The 14,541-nt window shown below is 49.6% G+C and overlaps 1 protein-coding gene across 3 annotated transcripts in view; it reads left to right on the top strand.

Moving 5' to 3' along the window:
• Positions 1-14: 14 nt before the first annotated feature.
• DFFB (DNA fragmentation factor subunit beta) overlaps positions 15-14,541 on the top strand; it is a 38,368-nt gene continuing 23,841 nt past the window's right edge. For 2 of the 3 annotated variants that reach the window (XM_089665732.1, XM_089665730.1), the window contains exons 1-2: positions 15-230; positions 3,927-4,056. In XM_089665732.1, coding sequence (XP_089521858.1) covers positions 30-230; positions 3,927-4,056 — 331 coding nt within the window. In that variant the 5' untranslated portion in view covers positions 15-29. Of the gene's footprint in view, positions 231-638; positions 946-3,926; positions 4,057-14,541 lie in introns of those variants that run through there. The other variant, XM_089665731.1, reaches the window with a different exon arrangement.

Genomic DNA, 14,541 nt, shown 5'->3' with positions numbered 1-14,541 from the left:
ACAGTGAATTATGGGAGGGGGCAGTGCGCATGCTCCAACCTATACGTTACTGGATACAATGTAACAAGAAGAGGAAATGTTTATCTTGTTCCCCTGATATGGGCGGAAGGGTCTCCTCCGAGAAACACATGAAAATATTCAAAATCAGGAGACTAAACGGTGCTGAGAAATATGGGGTGGCCTGCAGGAGCCTGAGAGAGCTGAGAGAGAAGGGGAGCAAGAAGTTGCAGGTACAGCCTGGGGGGAGGGGGGCTTTTATATATATATATTTTTTTTTGTTTTAATTTATATGTTGAAATACACATCATACACTCACCGGACACTTTATTAGGTCCACCTGCTCAATGGCTCGGTAACACAAATTTCTAATCAGCCAATCACATGGCAGCAACTCAGTGTATTTAGGCATCTAGACGTGGTGAAGACGACTTGCTGAAGTTCAAACTGAGCATCAGAATGGGGAAGAAAGGGGATTTAAGTGACTTTGTACGTGGCATGGTTGTTGGTGCCAGACGGGCTGGTCTGAGTATTTCATAAACTGCTGATCTCCTGGGATTTTCGCGCACAACCATCTCTAGGGATTACAGAGAATGGTCCGAAAAGGAGAAAATATCCAGTGAGTGGCAGTTGTGTGGAGGAAAATGCCGTGTGGAGGTCAGAGGAGAATGGGCAGACTGGTTGGAGATGATAGAAAGGCAACAGTAACTCCAATAACCACTCGTTACACCCAAAGTATGCAGAACACCATCTCTGAATGCACAACATGTCCAACCTTGAAGCAGATGGGCTACAGCAGCAGAAGACCACACTGGGTACCGCTCCTGTCAGCTAACAACAGGAAACAGAGGCGACAATTCACACAGGATCACCAAAATTGGACAATAGAAGATTGGAAAAACGTTGCCTGGTCTGATGAGTCTGGATTTCAGCTGCGACATTCAGATGGTAGGGTCAGAATTTGGAGTAAACAACATGAAAGCATGGATCCATCCTGCCTTGTATCCACGGTTCAGGCTGGTGGTGGTGTCATGGTGTGGGGGATCCATCCTGCCTTGTATCAATGGTTCAGGCTGGTGGTGGGGATGTCATGGTGTGGTGGATCCATCCTGCCTTGTATCAATGGTTCAGGCTGGTGGTGGGGATGTCATGGTGTGGTGGATCCATCCTGCCTTGTATCAATGGTTCAGGCTGGTGGTGGGGATGTCATGGTGTGGTGGATCCATCCTGCCTTGTATCAATGGTTCAGGCTGGTGGTGGTGGTGTCATGGTGTGGTGGATCCATCCTGCCTTATATCAGCGGTTCAGGCTGGTGGTGTCATGGTGTGGAGGATCCATCCTGCCTTGTATCAATGGTTCAGGCTGGTGGTGGTGGTGTCATGGTGTGGGGGATCCATCCTGCCTTGTATCAATGGTTCAGGCTGGTGGTGGTGGTGTCATGGTGTGGGGGAGATTTTCTTGGCACACTTTGGGCCCCTTAGTACCAATGGAGCATCATTTAAACGCCACGGCCTACCTGAGTATTGTTGCTGACCATGTCCATCCCTCTGTGACTCCAGTGTCCCCATCTTCTGATGGCTCCTTCCAGCAGGATAATGCTCCATGTCACAAAGCTTCAATCATCTCCAACTGGTTTCTTGAACATGACAATGAGGTCACTGCACTCCAATGGCCTCCACAGTCACCAGATCTCCATCCAATTGAGCACCTTTGGCACTCCTGGCCCCTCTCCCCTCCCCTCGTGCTCCCATAGCAAGCAGCTTGCTGTGGGGGCACCTGAGTAGGCTTGCTCCTGAGCCACTGCTCTGTGTGTCTGTTCACACACAGAGAGAAGCTCGACCCTCTCTCCTCATTGGCTCACTGGCTGTGATTGCCAGTAGCAGGAGTCAATGTCTCCCACTACTATGTAAGCCAATGAGGAGGGAGAGACCCAGGAAAGCCACGGCTCTCATGCACATTGCTGGATCAGAAATTCAAATACATCCAAATCTCTAACGAAAATTTGGCATGAATTTCGATTTGGAATGAAACGAATCGCACACGTATAAAATAAAGCCTTTGTAGAACCAGATAATACCTTGTAAAAGTAGCAGTGACATAATTGTTGTGCTGTACATGGCCTGTGCAGAGAGTAGAGCTGTGGGAGGGGCCCAGTAGACCCCACCCACTACAGAAAACTACAGGAGGAGGCGGAGACAAGAACAGTCCCCGTAGAGCTTTGGGAGGGGCCCAGCAGGCTCCAACTACTACAGAAAACTACACAAGAAGGAGGAGACAACTCCAGGCAACCTTCACAAGGAGAGAGATCAAAGCTGTGGGAGGGGCCCAGCAGGCTCCACCCAGTACAAAAAATACATGAGGGGGCGGAGACAAGATCAGTCCCCCTGCACAAGGAAAACAGAGCTGTGGGAGGGGCTGAGCAGGCTCCACCTTCTACAGAAAACTACATGAGGAGGCGGAGACAACATCAGGCATCCTTCACAAGGAGAGAGAGCAGAGCTGTGGCCAGGCAAAGCAGGCTCCACCCACTAAAAAAAAAACTACATGAGGGGGCGGAGACCAGACAGTTGCTCTGGAAAAGGAGAGCAGAGCTGTGGGAGGGGCCCAGCATGCTCCACCCACTGCAGAATGCCGCAGGAAGGGGTGGAGACAAGACCATTCCCCCTGCACAAGGAGGGCAGAGCTGTGGGAGGGGCCCAGCAAGCTCCACCTACTACAGCAAAATACATGAGGAAGCAGAGACAACTCCAGGTACCCTTCACAAGGAGAGAGAGCAGAGCTGTGGCCAGGCACAGCAGGCTCCACCCACTACAAAAAAACCAACATGGGGGGGCGGAGACCAGACCAGTTGCCCTGCACAAGGAGAGCAGAGCAGTGGGAGGGGCCCAGCAGGCTCCACCCACTGCAGAAAACAGGAAGGGGTGGAGACCAGACCAATTTCCTTGCACAAGGAGAGAAAGCAGAGCTGTGGGAGGGAACCAGCAGGCTCCACCCACTATAGTGGGGGCGGAGACCAGACCAGTCTCCCAGCACAATGAGAGAGCGCAGCAGTGGGTGGTCTTTATTCCAGGAAGTCTCACATGGAAGAAAAATATATTGACATATATTTGAAATATTACAATATTCAATATACTTCAATAAAGATATATATATATATTAGTATGTTGAAATGTGTTATTACAAAATGTATGAAAAATATTTTTAAAAATACATTTCTCAAATATACTGTATGTCGTTTAAAATACATTTACTCTACATTTTTGGAATGAATTTACAAATATATGTTAAAACGACTTTTTTATATTGTTAAAAAAAATCTAAAGAATGTATAAAAAATTTTTTTTTTTAAATATTTTTCATATTTTGTAATATATAAAAAACATATTTCAACATGCAGTGTGTGTATGTATGTGTATATATATGTATGTGTATGTATGTGTGTGTGTATGTATGTGTGTGTGTATATATATGTATGTGTATGTATGTGTGTGTGTATATATATGTAGTATGTGTATGTATGTGTGTGTGTATGTATGTGTGTGTGTATATATATGTATGTGTGTGTATGTGTGTGTGTGTGTATATATATGTATGTGTATGTATGTGTGTGTGTATATATATGTATGTGTATGTATGTGTATATATATGTATGTATGTGTATGTGTGTGTGTGTATATATATGTATATAAAATTTTATTTTTTTTTAATACGGCCAAAATTGTAGTATTTCAAATATATTTTTCTTCCATGGGGGTGACTGCACAGATCTGGAGAAGAAATACAGGAAGCTCAGCGAGATTCCAGGGGAAGTCACACGATGAACAGACAATCTATGTAGAGCTCAGAGTTCTCCTTGATTTGTGATTTATTGCTCAGCATTGCGGTAGTGATAAGGAAGGTGACCCGAGCGTTCTCTCTTTTGCTTGCAGCTGCCCCCTAGCAGTACCCGGGTGTGTCTGTATGACGATGGCACAGAGGTGAGCGATGATGAATATCTGAGGTCCCTCCCGGACAACACTGAACTCGTCCTACTGACTGGTGATCAGACGTGGAAGGGAAGTAAGTTATGTTCATTCTAAGTGGGGGTGACCTTTATGGGGGCTTCTCTCTGGTGTAGTGCTCACCGATGGGTTCAGTCCAGCCAGGAAGTCCTGTTTTATAGCTGAAGTAAATAAATAAAATAAATATGCAGCGCTAATGACATAAAAAGTATAAAAAACACATTAAAATCACAATAAATCACACTGAATAAAGTGCTGAATGCTTTTGAACTGGAATGCTTCTATATGTGCATACAGCCAAAAGGTACGCAATCATAGGCTAGTAACTTTAGTGATGGTGAAGATGGGGAGTGAACCCCAATATGATCAGAAAACTATGAACTTTATAAAGTGCTGAGTCTCTATAAGCTGAGGTGATTGCAGTGATGCGTGCACACAGTCACGGTGTACACATTATCATAGGTTTGTGGCTTCCGTGGTAGTGAGAAAAGACAAACATTGCACTAACCAGCGCAAAATAATGCGCATGGAGCATTTAAGACCTGCTGCTGGTGCTCCGGATGTGTAATACTGGAAAACAGTGGTGTCATCAATGTAGTAACCACTAGGTGTCATCCATCTAGCTCAGCGGTTCTCAACCTGTGGGTCGCGACCCCTTTGGGGGTCGAACAACCCTTTCACAGGGGTCGCCTAAGACCATCGGAAAACACATATTTCCGATGTGTAAAGAGCAGCTACTGTGTAGAAAGCAGCAGTATTGGAGGTAAAACGACACTCATGAATTATAATTACTGGATAAATAATTTTATGGTTGAGGGGTCACCACAACATGACGAACTGTATTAAAGGGTCGCGGCATTAGGAAGGTTGAGTACCACTGATCTAGGTGAACCATCCAGGCTTGGAGCTGTGCAAACCCCCCTGGTGGCTACAACTGATATCTCTGGAGCCTGGATGGCTCCATAAATTCAGCTTTGTCCAGGGGGTCACCACTTCTTGCGTGTTTCCTCTCTGGTGGTGCCCAGAGTTGGTTCTAAACAGCTGGACCACAATGGACCATGAGATGAAAGTTCCTACTGAAGCAGAATTTTCGCTATGTTTGACATTGAGAACATGTAGCACTTTGTCCCATCTACCTAGTTGCTCTGTAACACTATCTGTGATGTCACACAGCCCCCCACAATGTCCTCCTTGACACACAGCCCCCCACAATGTCCTCCTTGACACACAGCCCTCCAACTTGGCAGCTAGGAAGGAGATGATGGCTTTGAGGACACCTGTCTCCGGATCCCAACACTTTCCTGCGACAAGCCGCAACATGAGGCATGCAGAGGGAGGAGAGATGCGTCAGTCTCGGGCAAATGGTGGGAGCCGGAGACAGTCACTCGCTATCAAAGGACAAGGGTGGTGCAGTTCCGTATGTTCGCTCCGGGCGCTGGACCAACCTGTCCCGCCACTAGACATGAATGGAGCTATTTTTGGATTTTCAGAGTAGAAAATAACAGTTTAGAAAGGAAAAACAAAAATGGTAAAGTTATTAAAGTCCAGCTCTACCATTAGAACCACAGGAGGCTTCACAACTTTCGCAACCACTCGGCTCGGCTGGTGCTACTTCCTAATCCACTTCCCTTATTTTGTCATACTGGACCTCCGAAGCTAACCCAAAGTGTTACATACAGTGGGGCAAAAAAGTATTTAGTCCCCACCAATGGTGCAAGTTCTCCCACTTACAGAGATGAGAGAGGCCTGTAATTGGCATCATAGGGAGACCTCAACTATGAGAGACAAAATGAGAAAACAAATCCAGACAATCTCATTGGCTGATCTGGAAGAATTTATTTGCAAATTATGGTGGAAAATAAGTATTTGGTCACCTACAAACAACCAAGATTTCTGGCTCTCACAGACCTGGACCTTCTTCTTTAAGAGGCTCCTCTGTCCTGCACTCATTACCTGTATCAATGGCACCTGTTTGAACTTGTTATCAGTATAAAAGACACCTGTCCACAACCTCAAACAGTCACACTCCAAACTCCACTATGGTGAAGACCAAAGAGCTGTCGAAGGACACCAGAAACAAAATTGTAGACCTGCACCCGGCTGGGAAGACTGAATCTGCAATAGGCAAGCAGCTTGGTGTGAACAAATCAACTGTGGGAGCAATAATTAGAAAATGGAAGACATACAAGACCACTGATAATCTCCCTCGATCTGGGGCTCCACGCAAGATCTCACCCCGTGGGGTCAAAATGATCACAAGAACGGTGAGCAAAAATCCCAGGACCACATGGGGGGACCTAGTGAATGACCTGCAGAGAGCTGGGACCAACGTAACAAAGGCTACCATCAGTAACACACTACGCCGCCAGGGACTCTGATCCTGCAGTGCCAGACGTGTCCCCCTGCTTAAGCCAGTACATGTCCGGGGCCCGTCTGACGTTTGCTAGAGAGCATTTGGATGATCCAGAAGAGGATTGGGAGAATGTCATATGGTCAGATGAAACCAAAATAGAACTGTTTGGTAGAAACGCAATTCGTCGTGTTTGGAGGAGAGAGAATGCTGAGTTGCATCCAAAGAACACCATACCTACTGTGAAGCATGGGGGTGGCAACATCATGCTTTGGGGCTGTTTCTCCGCAATGGGACCAGGATGACTGATCCATGTACAGGACATAATGAATGGGGCCATGTATCGTGAGATTTTGAGTGCAAACCTCCTTCCATCAGCAAGGGCATTGAAGATGAAACGTGGCTGGGTCTTCCAACATGACAATGACCCCAAACATACCGCCCGGGCAACGAAGGAGTGGCTTCGTAAGAAGCATTTCAAGGTCCTGGAGTGGCCTAGCCAGTCTCCAGATCTCAACCCCATAGAAAACCTTTGGAGGGAGTTGAAAGTCCGTGTTGCCCAGCGACAGCCCCAAAACATCACTGCTCTAGAGGAGATCTGCATGGAGGAGGAGATCTGCATGGAGGATGGGCCAACATACCAGCAACAGTGTGTGCCAACCTTGTGAAGACTTCCAGGAAACGTCTGACCTCTGTCATTGCCAACAAAGGATATATAACAAAGTATTGACATGAACTTTTCATATTCACCAAATACTTATTTTCCACCATAATTTGCAAATAAATTCTTTCCAGATCAGCCAATGAGATTGTCTGGATTTGTTTTCTCATTTTGTCTCTCATAGTTGAGGTCTCCCTATGATGCCAATTACAGGCCTCTCTCATCTCTGTAAGTGGGAGAACTTGCACAATTGGTGGGGACTAAATACTTTTTTGCCCCACTGTAGTTACATAGTTAGTCTGGCTGAATAAAGACAAAAGTCCATCCAGTTCAACCATTAAAAAAAAAAAAAGTTATAATCCTCCACCCACAGTTGATCCAGAGGAAGGCAAAAAACCCAGAAAAGCACGATCCAATCTCCTCCTGCAGGGGAAAAAATTCCTTCCTGACCCCCCGAGAGGCAATCGGATAATCCCTGGATCCACGTTCCCTAAAAAAGTTATATCCAGTTATATTCTGTGTATCCAAGAAAGGATCCAGGACTGTTTTTAAATAGGTGCGGTCCATAAAAAAAAGTGCAAGGATGCAAAGGCTATTGGATGGTGCAGGGATCCTGCTGTGCTCCCTCCTTTGTTCCTCTACTCACCGGCTGGTGTTGACGCTTAAATGTTAAGAGTCAAATTGCACTTATGTGAACAACTTTAAAAGTGGGATCTTCTCTCCTTCGTTCCTCCAATTCACAGTGAGAATCACAGACAGGGCTGCTGTTAGAAACCATGGGGCCCCATACAGCCAACCTGACAGGGCCCCTCTCCAAATAAGCACAGTTTACTATGCTTCAGCTATGAATGAACACAGTGAGCGAGTTGTACTGATCACTCATTGTGTTTGTTCGGGAAAGGAAGGGGCTGGCAAATGTGACGTATTTACCTGACCTTTACCCCGCTCTCCATCCTGAAGGATCCTATTGTGTGCTTGCAGCTGCTGGTGAGAAGGAGAGGAGGGAGTCCGGCAGCACTGCAAGGGTGGGGGGCACATTGGAGGGCCTGGGCAGCAGGAGGAAACATATGATGCAGAGGGAGGGTGATGGGTGTGGGATGGGGGACCTATTACTGGAACCGATCCCCTATTTGGCTCCCTTTGCCACAGCTGAAAGCCAGCGGGAGGGAGAGGAGAAGAGGCCAGATTTCAGCTGCTGTAGAGAGCCATACAGGGGATCAGTTCCAGTAATTGCCCCCTCCCGCTGTGCTGATCACCCTCCCTGCCCACATCCAATTCACCTCGGTGCCTGGGCCCCCTTGCAGGCCTGGGCCCTGTACAGGAGAACTGGTGGTACCCCCTTATCCACGGCCCCGATCACAGATGATCACATGTAAAGAGGATCACAGAAATGTACATAACTTAATACTGTTATTTTATTTAAATTGCTTAAAATCTGATTATATTTCCGGTTCCGGGGCTGTATGGAGTGGAGGTGAGCTGTCTCTCTGCTCCCGCCGCCCTCCTCCACCGCTGCTCTCAGAAGCCTGCTACACTTCGGGGGCCCCCACCCCTCGATCCGCGGCCCCAGGGGAATACATGGACCGCTTCGTGGAGCGGTCCTGCTCTTCTTCAGACCCCTGCCTGTCGTAGGGGGACACAGCGGCTGTTACAGCCAAGCTGCCCACCACTGAAGTCATCCCCACTGACACGGGATCAGTAGAACCTTCACCAGCCTCAGCCTACTGCTCCTCAGCCTCTGGACCCTGCCTCACCAGCTGGCATCACGCAGTCATGGCTCCTGGCACCTACTGTGAGCGGTCGATAGTGCTGTTCCTAAAGGGCTAGAACAGCTACACAAAGATCTTCACGCTCAGGCCCAGCACATTACGTAGATGGAAGATAGGATCTCCTCCATTGAAGACGACTCATTGGCTGTGTCACGATATAAGGTCAGGTTCAGAGACCAGTTGCTACAGCAGTTGTAAGGCTTACCAGCAGGATTGGTACACCAGTGGCCCACCCTGGGAATGACGAAGGCTCACCTGAGGTGCGGGGTCTAAGCATCCACCGGTCTTCTCCAGAGCTCCTAATGGTGGAGATGGATTTGGCTGCGTGTGAATGCCAGGTCGCAGATCTCAGGATGACCCCACCAGGGAATGAGTAGGCTGGAAACCAAAAGCAGATCAAACAGTTCAGGGATCAAACAGAAGCGGAGTCAGTCACAAGCCAAGGGTCGGTGACCAATGGTAGCAGATAGGATGAGGCAGAATCGTAGTCAGTAGCAAGCCAACGGTCGGTAACGTAGATGAAGACAGCAGCAGGAACAGTAAGCGGGATATTGGCTGGTAAGGCACAATAATCTGGCAAGGAGGAAGTGCATGGACATGGCTTTTATAAGGAAGTTCATGGGAGGAGCAAGGAGTTCAAGGTTCAAGAGAAATCAAGGCACAAGGCAGGATCATCCAAGAATTGTCAAGGGAGCTGTCCAGCATACCAGATACCAGTGAGAAGAGACATTGCCTCCCACTGCAGAAGGACCAGGTTCGATCCCAGGCTCTGACAGGCTGTTTCTGCGGCAGTAGCCCAACTCACCACGGTCCAAAGAGATCTTCAGGATAAGGTAGGCGATCTAGAAAACCACTCACAGCGGAACAATTTGCGCATTATAGGCCTGCCTGAGACGTTATCTCCCTCCATGCTGATCATCGTATGTGCCATGTCCATTCCGGAGCACCTTGGCCTGCGACATCCCTGAATGGTTGAAAGAGCCCATTGTATTGGTCCGCCATCTGACTCTCGCACTAAACCTAGGCCGGTGATTGTCCGCTCTCTGAACTATGCTGACAAACAGGCCATGCTTCAGAAATTCCGGCACACGCATGCTTTATGGACGAACACCAACTGCTCCTGTTCACTGACTACTCAATGGAGGTTATGCGACAACGAAAGGCCTTCTCTGCGATCTGCTACACTCTATCGCAGGCAGGTTAAGTTCACCTTGGCTTATCCCGCTGTTCTTCATATCCAGCCATCGTATGGAGAAGGGATATCCTTCACCTCGCCATTGGAAGCAAAGCAACACCTTAATGGTACCCCTGAAACAGTCATGGATCAAAGTCCCTCTTCTGCACCGGCTTCCTCTCCCCCCCCCAAGGGGAAATTCCACACCCTTTCAGAATCACCCGAGTTCTCAAAAGCCATCGCATAAATGGGTGCGCTTTGGTCAGGCCGAAGATCGCTACGTTACCCGCTGACTTGTTTTCCAACAGCTCTACCAACAGGCGAGCGAATCTCTTCGTCAGGCACATATTGCGCTCTCCCTTGATCGCACGCACGAGAATAGGCGGAATTGCCAATCTGCCAAACGAGCCTTTGATTACTGGGCTGAACACCAGGAGGCAGCCAAATCGGCCTTTTCCACTTTAAAATTTTATAGATACGGCAATAAGGCAGGAAAGCTGCTGGCACGGCTTAGTGCTGGTCCTCGTACTCCCACTCATATCCCTGCGCTCCGGTCACCCGCGGGCAAAGCTGTAATGCTGTCGTCTGAAATTAATGACCTTCTTACATCCTATTATACTTCCCTGTATTCAGTGGACCCGATTGATTCTAGAGCTGCCGAGGACTTTCTAGCCTCCATTAATCTCCCCAAGCATTCTGTATCCCAGCTAACTGCCCCAAATGCTCCCATTACACGAGACGACATTTGTGCCACTGCCTGTGATGGAGGTGTAGGTGGGACAGAACATACGTGGAGAGCACTGGGCCACACAAGGCTTTTATTGAAAGATTTCGAGGGCACACGGTGAGAATAGCAAGGTTTTGGCAAACAATGGGTTTATTCCGGGGGGGCACACAGCAGAAGGCAGACTGGCAGGCAATGGTTAAGTCCGGGGGGCACACAGGAGAAGGCAGACTGGCAGGCAATGGTTAAGTCTGGGGGGCACACAGGAGAAGGCCAGCTCTGGCAGGCAATGGTTAAGTCCGGAGGGCACACAACAGAAGGCAGGCTCTGGCAGGCAATGGTTAAGTCTGGGGGGGCACACAGCAGAAGGCAGACTGGCAGGCAATGGTTAAGTCTGGGGGGCACACAGCAGAAGGCAGACTGGCAGGCAATGGGTTAAGTCCGGGGGGGCACACAGGAGAAGGGCAGACTGGCAGGCAATGGGTTAAGTCTGGGGGGCACACAGCAGAAGGCAGACTGGCAGGCAATGGGTTAAGTCCGGGGGGGCACACAGGAGAAGGGCAGACTGAAAGGCAATGGGTTAAGTCCGGGGGGCACACAGGAGAAGGGCAGACTGGCAAGCAATGGGTTAAGTCCGGGCACACAGGAGAAGGGCAGACTGGCAGGCAATGGTTAAATCCGGGGGCCACACAGCAGAAGGCAGGCTGTGGCAGCCAATGGTTAAGTCCGGAGGGCACACAGCAGAGGGCAGACTGGCAGCCAATGGTTAAGTCCAGGCACACAGGAGAAGGGCAGACTGGCAGGCAATGGTTAAGTCCGGGGGGCACACAGGAGAAGGCAGACTGGCAGGCAATGGTTAAGTCTGGGGGGCACACAGCAGAAGGCAGACTGGCAGGCAATGGGTTAAGTCCGGGGGGGCACACAGGAGAAGGGCAGACTGGCAGGCAATGGGTTAAGTCTGGGGGGCACACAGCAGAAGGCAGACTGGCAGGCAATGGGTTAAGTCCGGGGGGGCACACAGGAGAAGGCAGACTGGCAGGCAATGGTTAAGTCCGGGGGGCACACAGGAGAAGGCAGACTGGCAGGCAATGGTTAAGTCCGGGGGGCACACAGGAGAAGGCAGACTGGCAGGCAATGGTTAAGTCCAGGGGGCACACAACAGAAGGCAGGCTCTGGCAGGCAATGGTTAAGTCTGGGGGGCACACAGGAGAAGGCCAGCTCTGGCAGGCAATGGTTAAGTCCGGAGGGCACACATGGGAAGGGCAGACTGGCAAGCATTGGTTAAGTCCAGGGGCCACACAGCAGAAGGCAGTCTGTGGCAGCCAATGGTTAAGTCCGGAGGGCACACAGCAGAGGGCAGACTGGCAGCCAATGGTTAAGTCCGGGCACACAGGAGAAGGCAGACTGGAAGGCAATGGGTTAAGTCCAGGGGGCACACAGGAGAAGGCCAGCTCTGGCAGGCAATGGTTAAGTCCGGAGGGCACACAACAGAAGGCAGGCTCTGGCAGGCAATGGTTAAGTCTGGGGGGCACACAGGAGAAGGGCAGACTGGCAGGCAATGGTTAAGTCTGGGGGGCACACAGGAGAAGGGTAGACTGGCAGGCAATGGGTTAAGTCCAGGGGGCACACAGGAGAAGGGCACACTGGCAGGCAATGGGTTAAGTCCAGGGGGCACACAGGAGAAGGGCACACTGGCAGGCAATGGGTTAAGTCTGGGGGGCACACATGAGAAGGGCAGACTGGTAGGCAATGGTTAAGTCTGGCTTGGCTGTAGGGTCTGGCCGCAGCACAGGACCTCTCACAGCACCCTGGGTTGCAAGCAAGGGAAGATACCCTGCCCGGGTCCTGCTCTGGTCTTTTATCTCTGGAGCACGTCGCTCCCAGGTTGCCAGGCAACGGATGCCCTGGTGTCAGGTTGCCGCGGCAACAAGTCCCACACCTCACTCCGGCCTTTATATCTGGTGGGTGCAGAGCACGGGAACATCGAGGCCACGCTGTGCCCGCCAAGACAAGGGGAGGGGGGCGTGCGGCAACATCCAGGCAGCCTGCATGTGGGGAATCCACATGCAGGCACAGTGAGGTGGCAGACTTGGCGCTTGGCCAAGCAGAGGTGTGGGGACTCCCAGCAGGAGGCAGCTCCCCGGTCCCCAGCACACCACTTTATGTGGGCTACATGCGGGTGCAGGGGCATGCAATGGGGAAGGGGGGGTGCAGGGAACCGAAGGGGGGGGGGGAGAAGAGAGGGAGCAGGGGAGGGGGGACCATGACATCCTGGACCTGACGGTCTTAGTGCGGAATTCTACAAATTAACTTCAGAATTCATCCCAGACACTCTGTATCATGTCTATAAGGCAATGTGGGAGGATGGACCATATCTTCTGGCTGCCTCCCAGGCGCACATGAATTTCATAGCCAAGAAGGGGAAAGATCCGCTGCTCCCATGATCATACCGACCCATCTCTTTAATTAATGTAGACACCAAAATACTTTCCAAAATTGTGTCATCCAGGTTGGCTCTATTACTTCCCGAAATACTACATTCGGCCCAATCCGGGTCCGTGCCAGGTCGCTCGGCTACTCTTAACATCCGCAAAGTACTATTAGCCCTGGAACATGCTAAAACAAACCCACAGATGGATCCAGCACTCATATCTTTAGACGCCGAAAAAGCCTTCAAACAGCATAAGTTGTGCTTGGCTCTTCATGGTTGTGAAGAGGATCAGTTTTTTGGGCCTTTTGGACTTTTTACGACACATGTACTCCTCGCCCACGGCTAGGCTAGTTTGCCTGACTTTATTTCCTCGAGCATTCCCTTGACCAAAGGCACTAGGCAGGGCTGCCCGCTCTCCCCCCTCTTCTTTAATATCGCCCTTGAACCTTTGTGCAGGCGGCTCAATTCCACGTCAGGGGTTACTGGTGTCACGATGGGCGACCTTACTCTCCGCTCAGCTCTCTTTGTGGATGATATATTACTATTTTCCTCGGATCCACCCAAAGATTTCCTACCACTTCAAGATCTGTTTGCAACCTTCCGTAAGTGTTCCGGCTTTGGAATCAACTTCAATAAGAGCGAAGTACTCCCTTTGAATGCTACTACATCAAAGCGTTGGATTCATTCCTCTCCCTTTGGTATAGCCACTCAGTCCATCACGTATTTGGGCATCCGCATAGGCAGAGAACCATCGTCTCTCTATTATCTAAATTACCCCCCTTTTGGCAACAAGATTGTACAGAAATTGGGAGTTTGAACGACTCTTCCCCTTTCACTCTTTGGGAGATGTCATCTTTACAAAATGGTTTCTTTCACAAGACTGTTCTATCCCTTGCAAACGCTCCCTCTTCTGTTAAAACATTCTGATGTTCAGAAGATCCATTGGGCTTTACAGATCTTTCTGTGGCAGCATAAGAAACCGCGTATTGCACTACAAAAGCTAAGTCTCCCGAAGAGTGAGGGGGGTGCAGACCTGCCGAATATTAGAGTCTACAACCTGTCCTGCCTCCTCCGTCAGAGTCTTGATTGGATTACTGGGAAATCCCATTATTCGAACTACTCCCTAGAAGAGGCCCTGGTCTCTCCGCTACACCTTCCAGCCATTCTACATTCTGACCTCCAAGGCCTTACCTCCGATTGAACCTCCTGATTAGAGACAGTATTGGCATGGAGGGAAATGTGAAAACTACTTGACCTATGACCAAGGATATCCTCCCATCTGCCTGTTCTTGGAAACCCTATGTTCTCTCCAGCGAGTGAGTATTGAGCATTCCATCACTGGCCTCATAACGGACTTACTAAAGTCATATCTATCCTTGATGATGCTAAACGTACTTTCAAGCCTTTTTCAGTACTAGCTGCCCAATACTCCCT

This window comes from Staurois parvus, unplaced genomic scaffold (genome assembly GCF_062004578.1).
Source record: "Staurois parvus isolate SC_StPar_1 unplaced genomic scaffold, SC_StPar_1.0 ptg002308l, whole genome shotgun sequence".
Classification (NCBI taxonomy): Eukaryota; Metazoa; Chordata; class Amphibia; order Anura; family Ranidae; genus Staurois; species Staurois parvus.
Note: the sequence above shows the minus strand (reverse complement) of the source record. Positions and strands in the feature narration are given on the sequence as shown.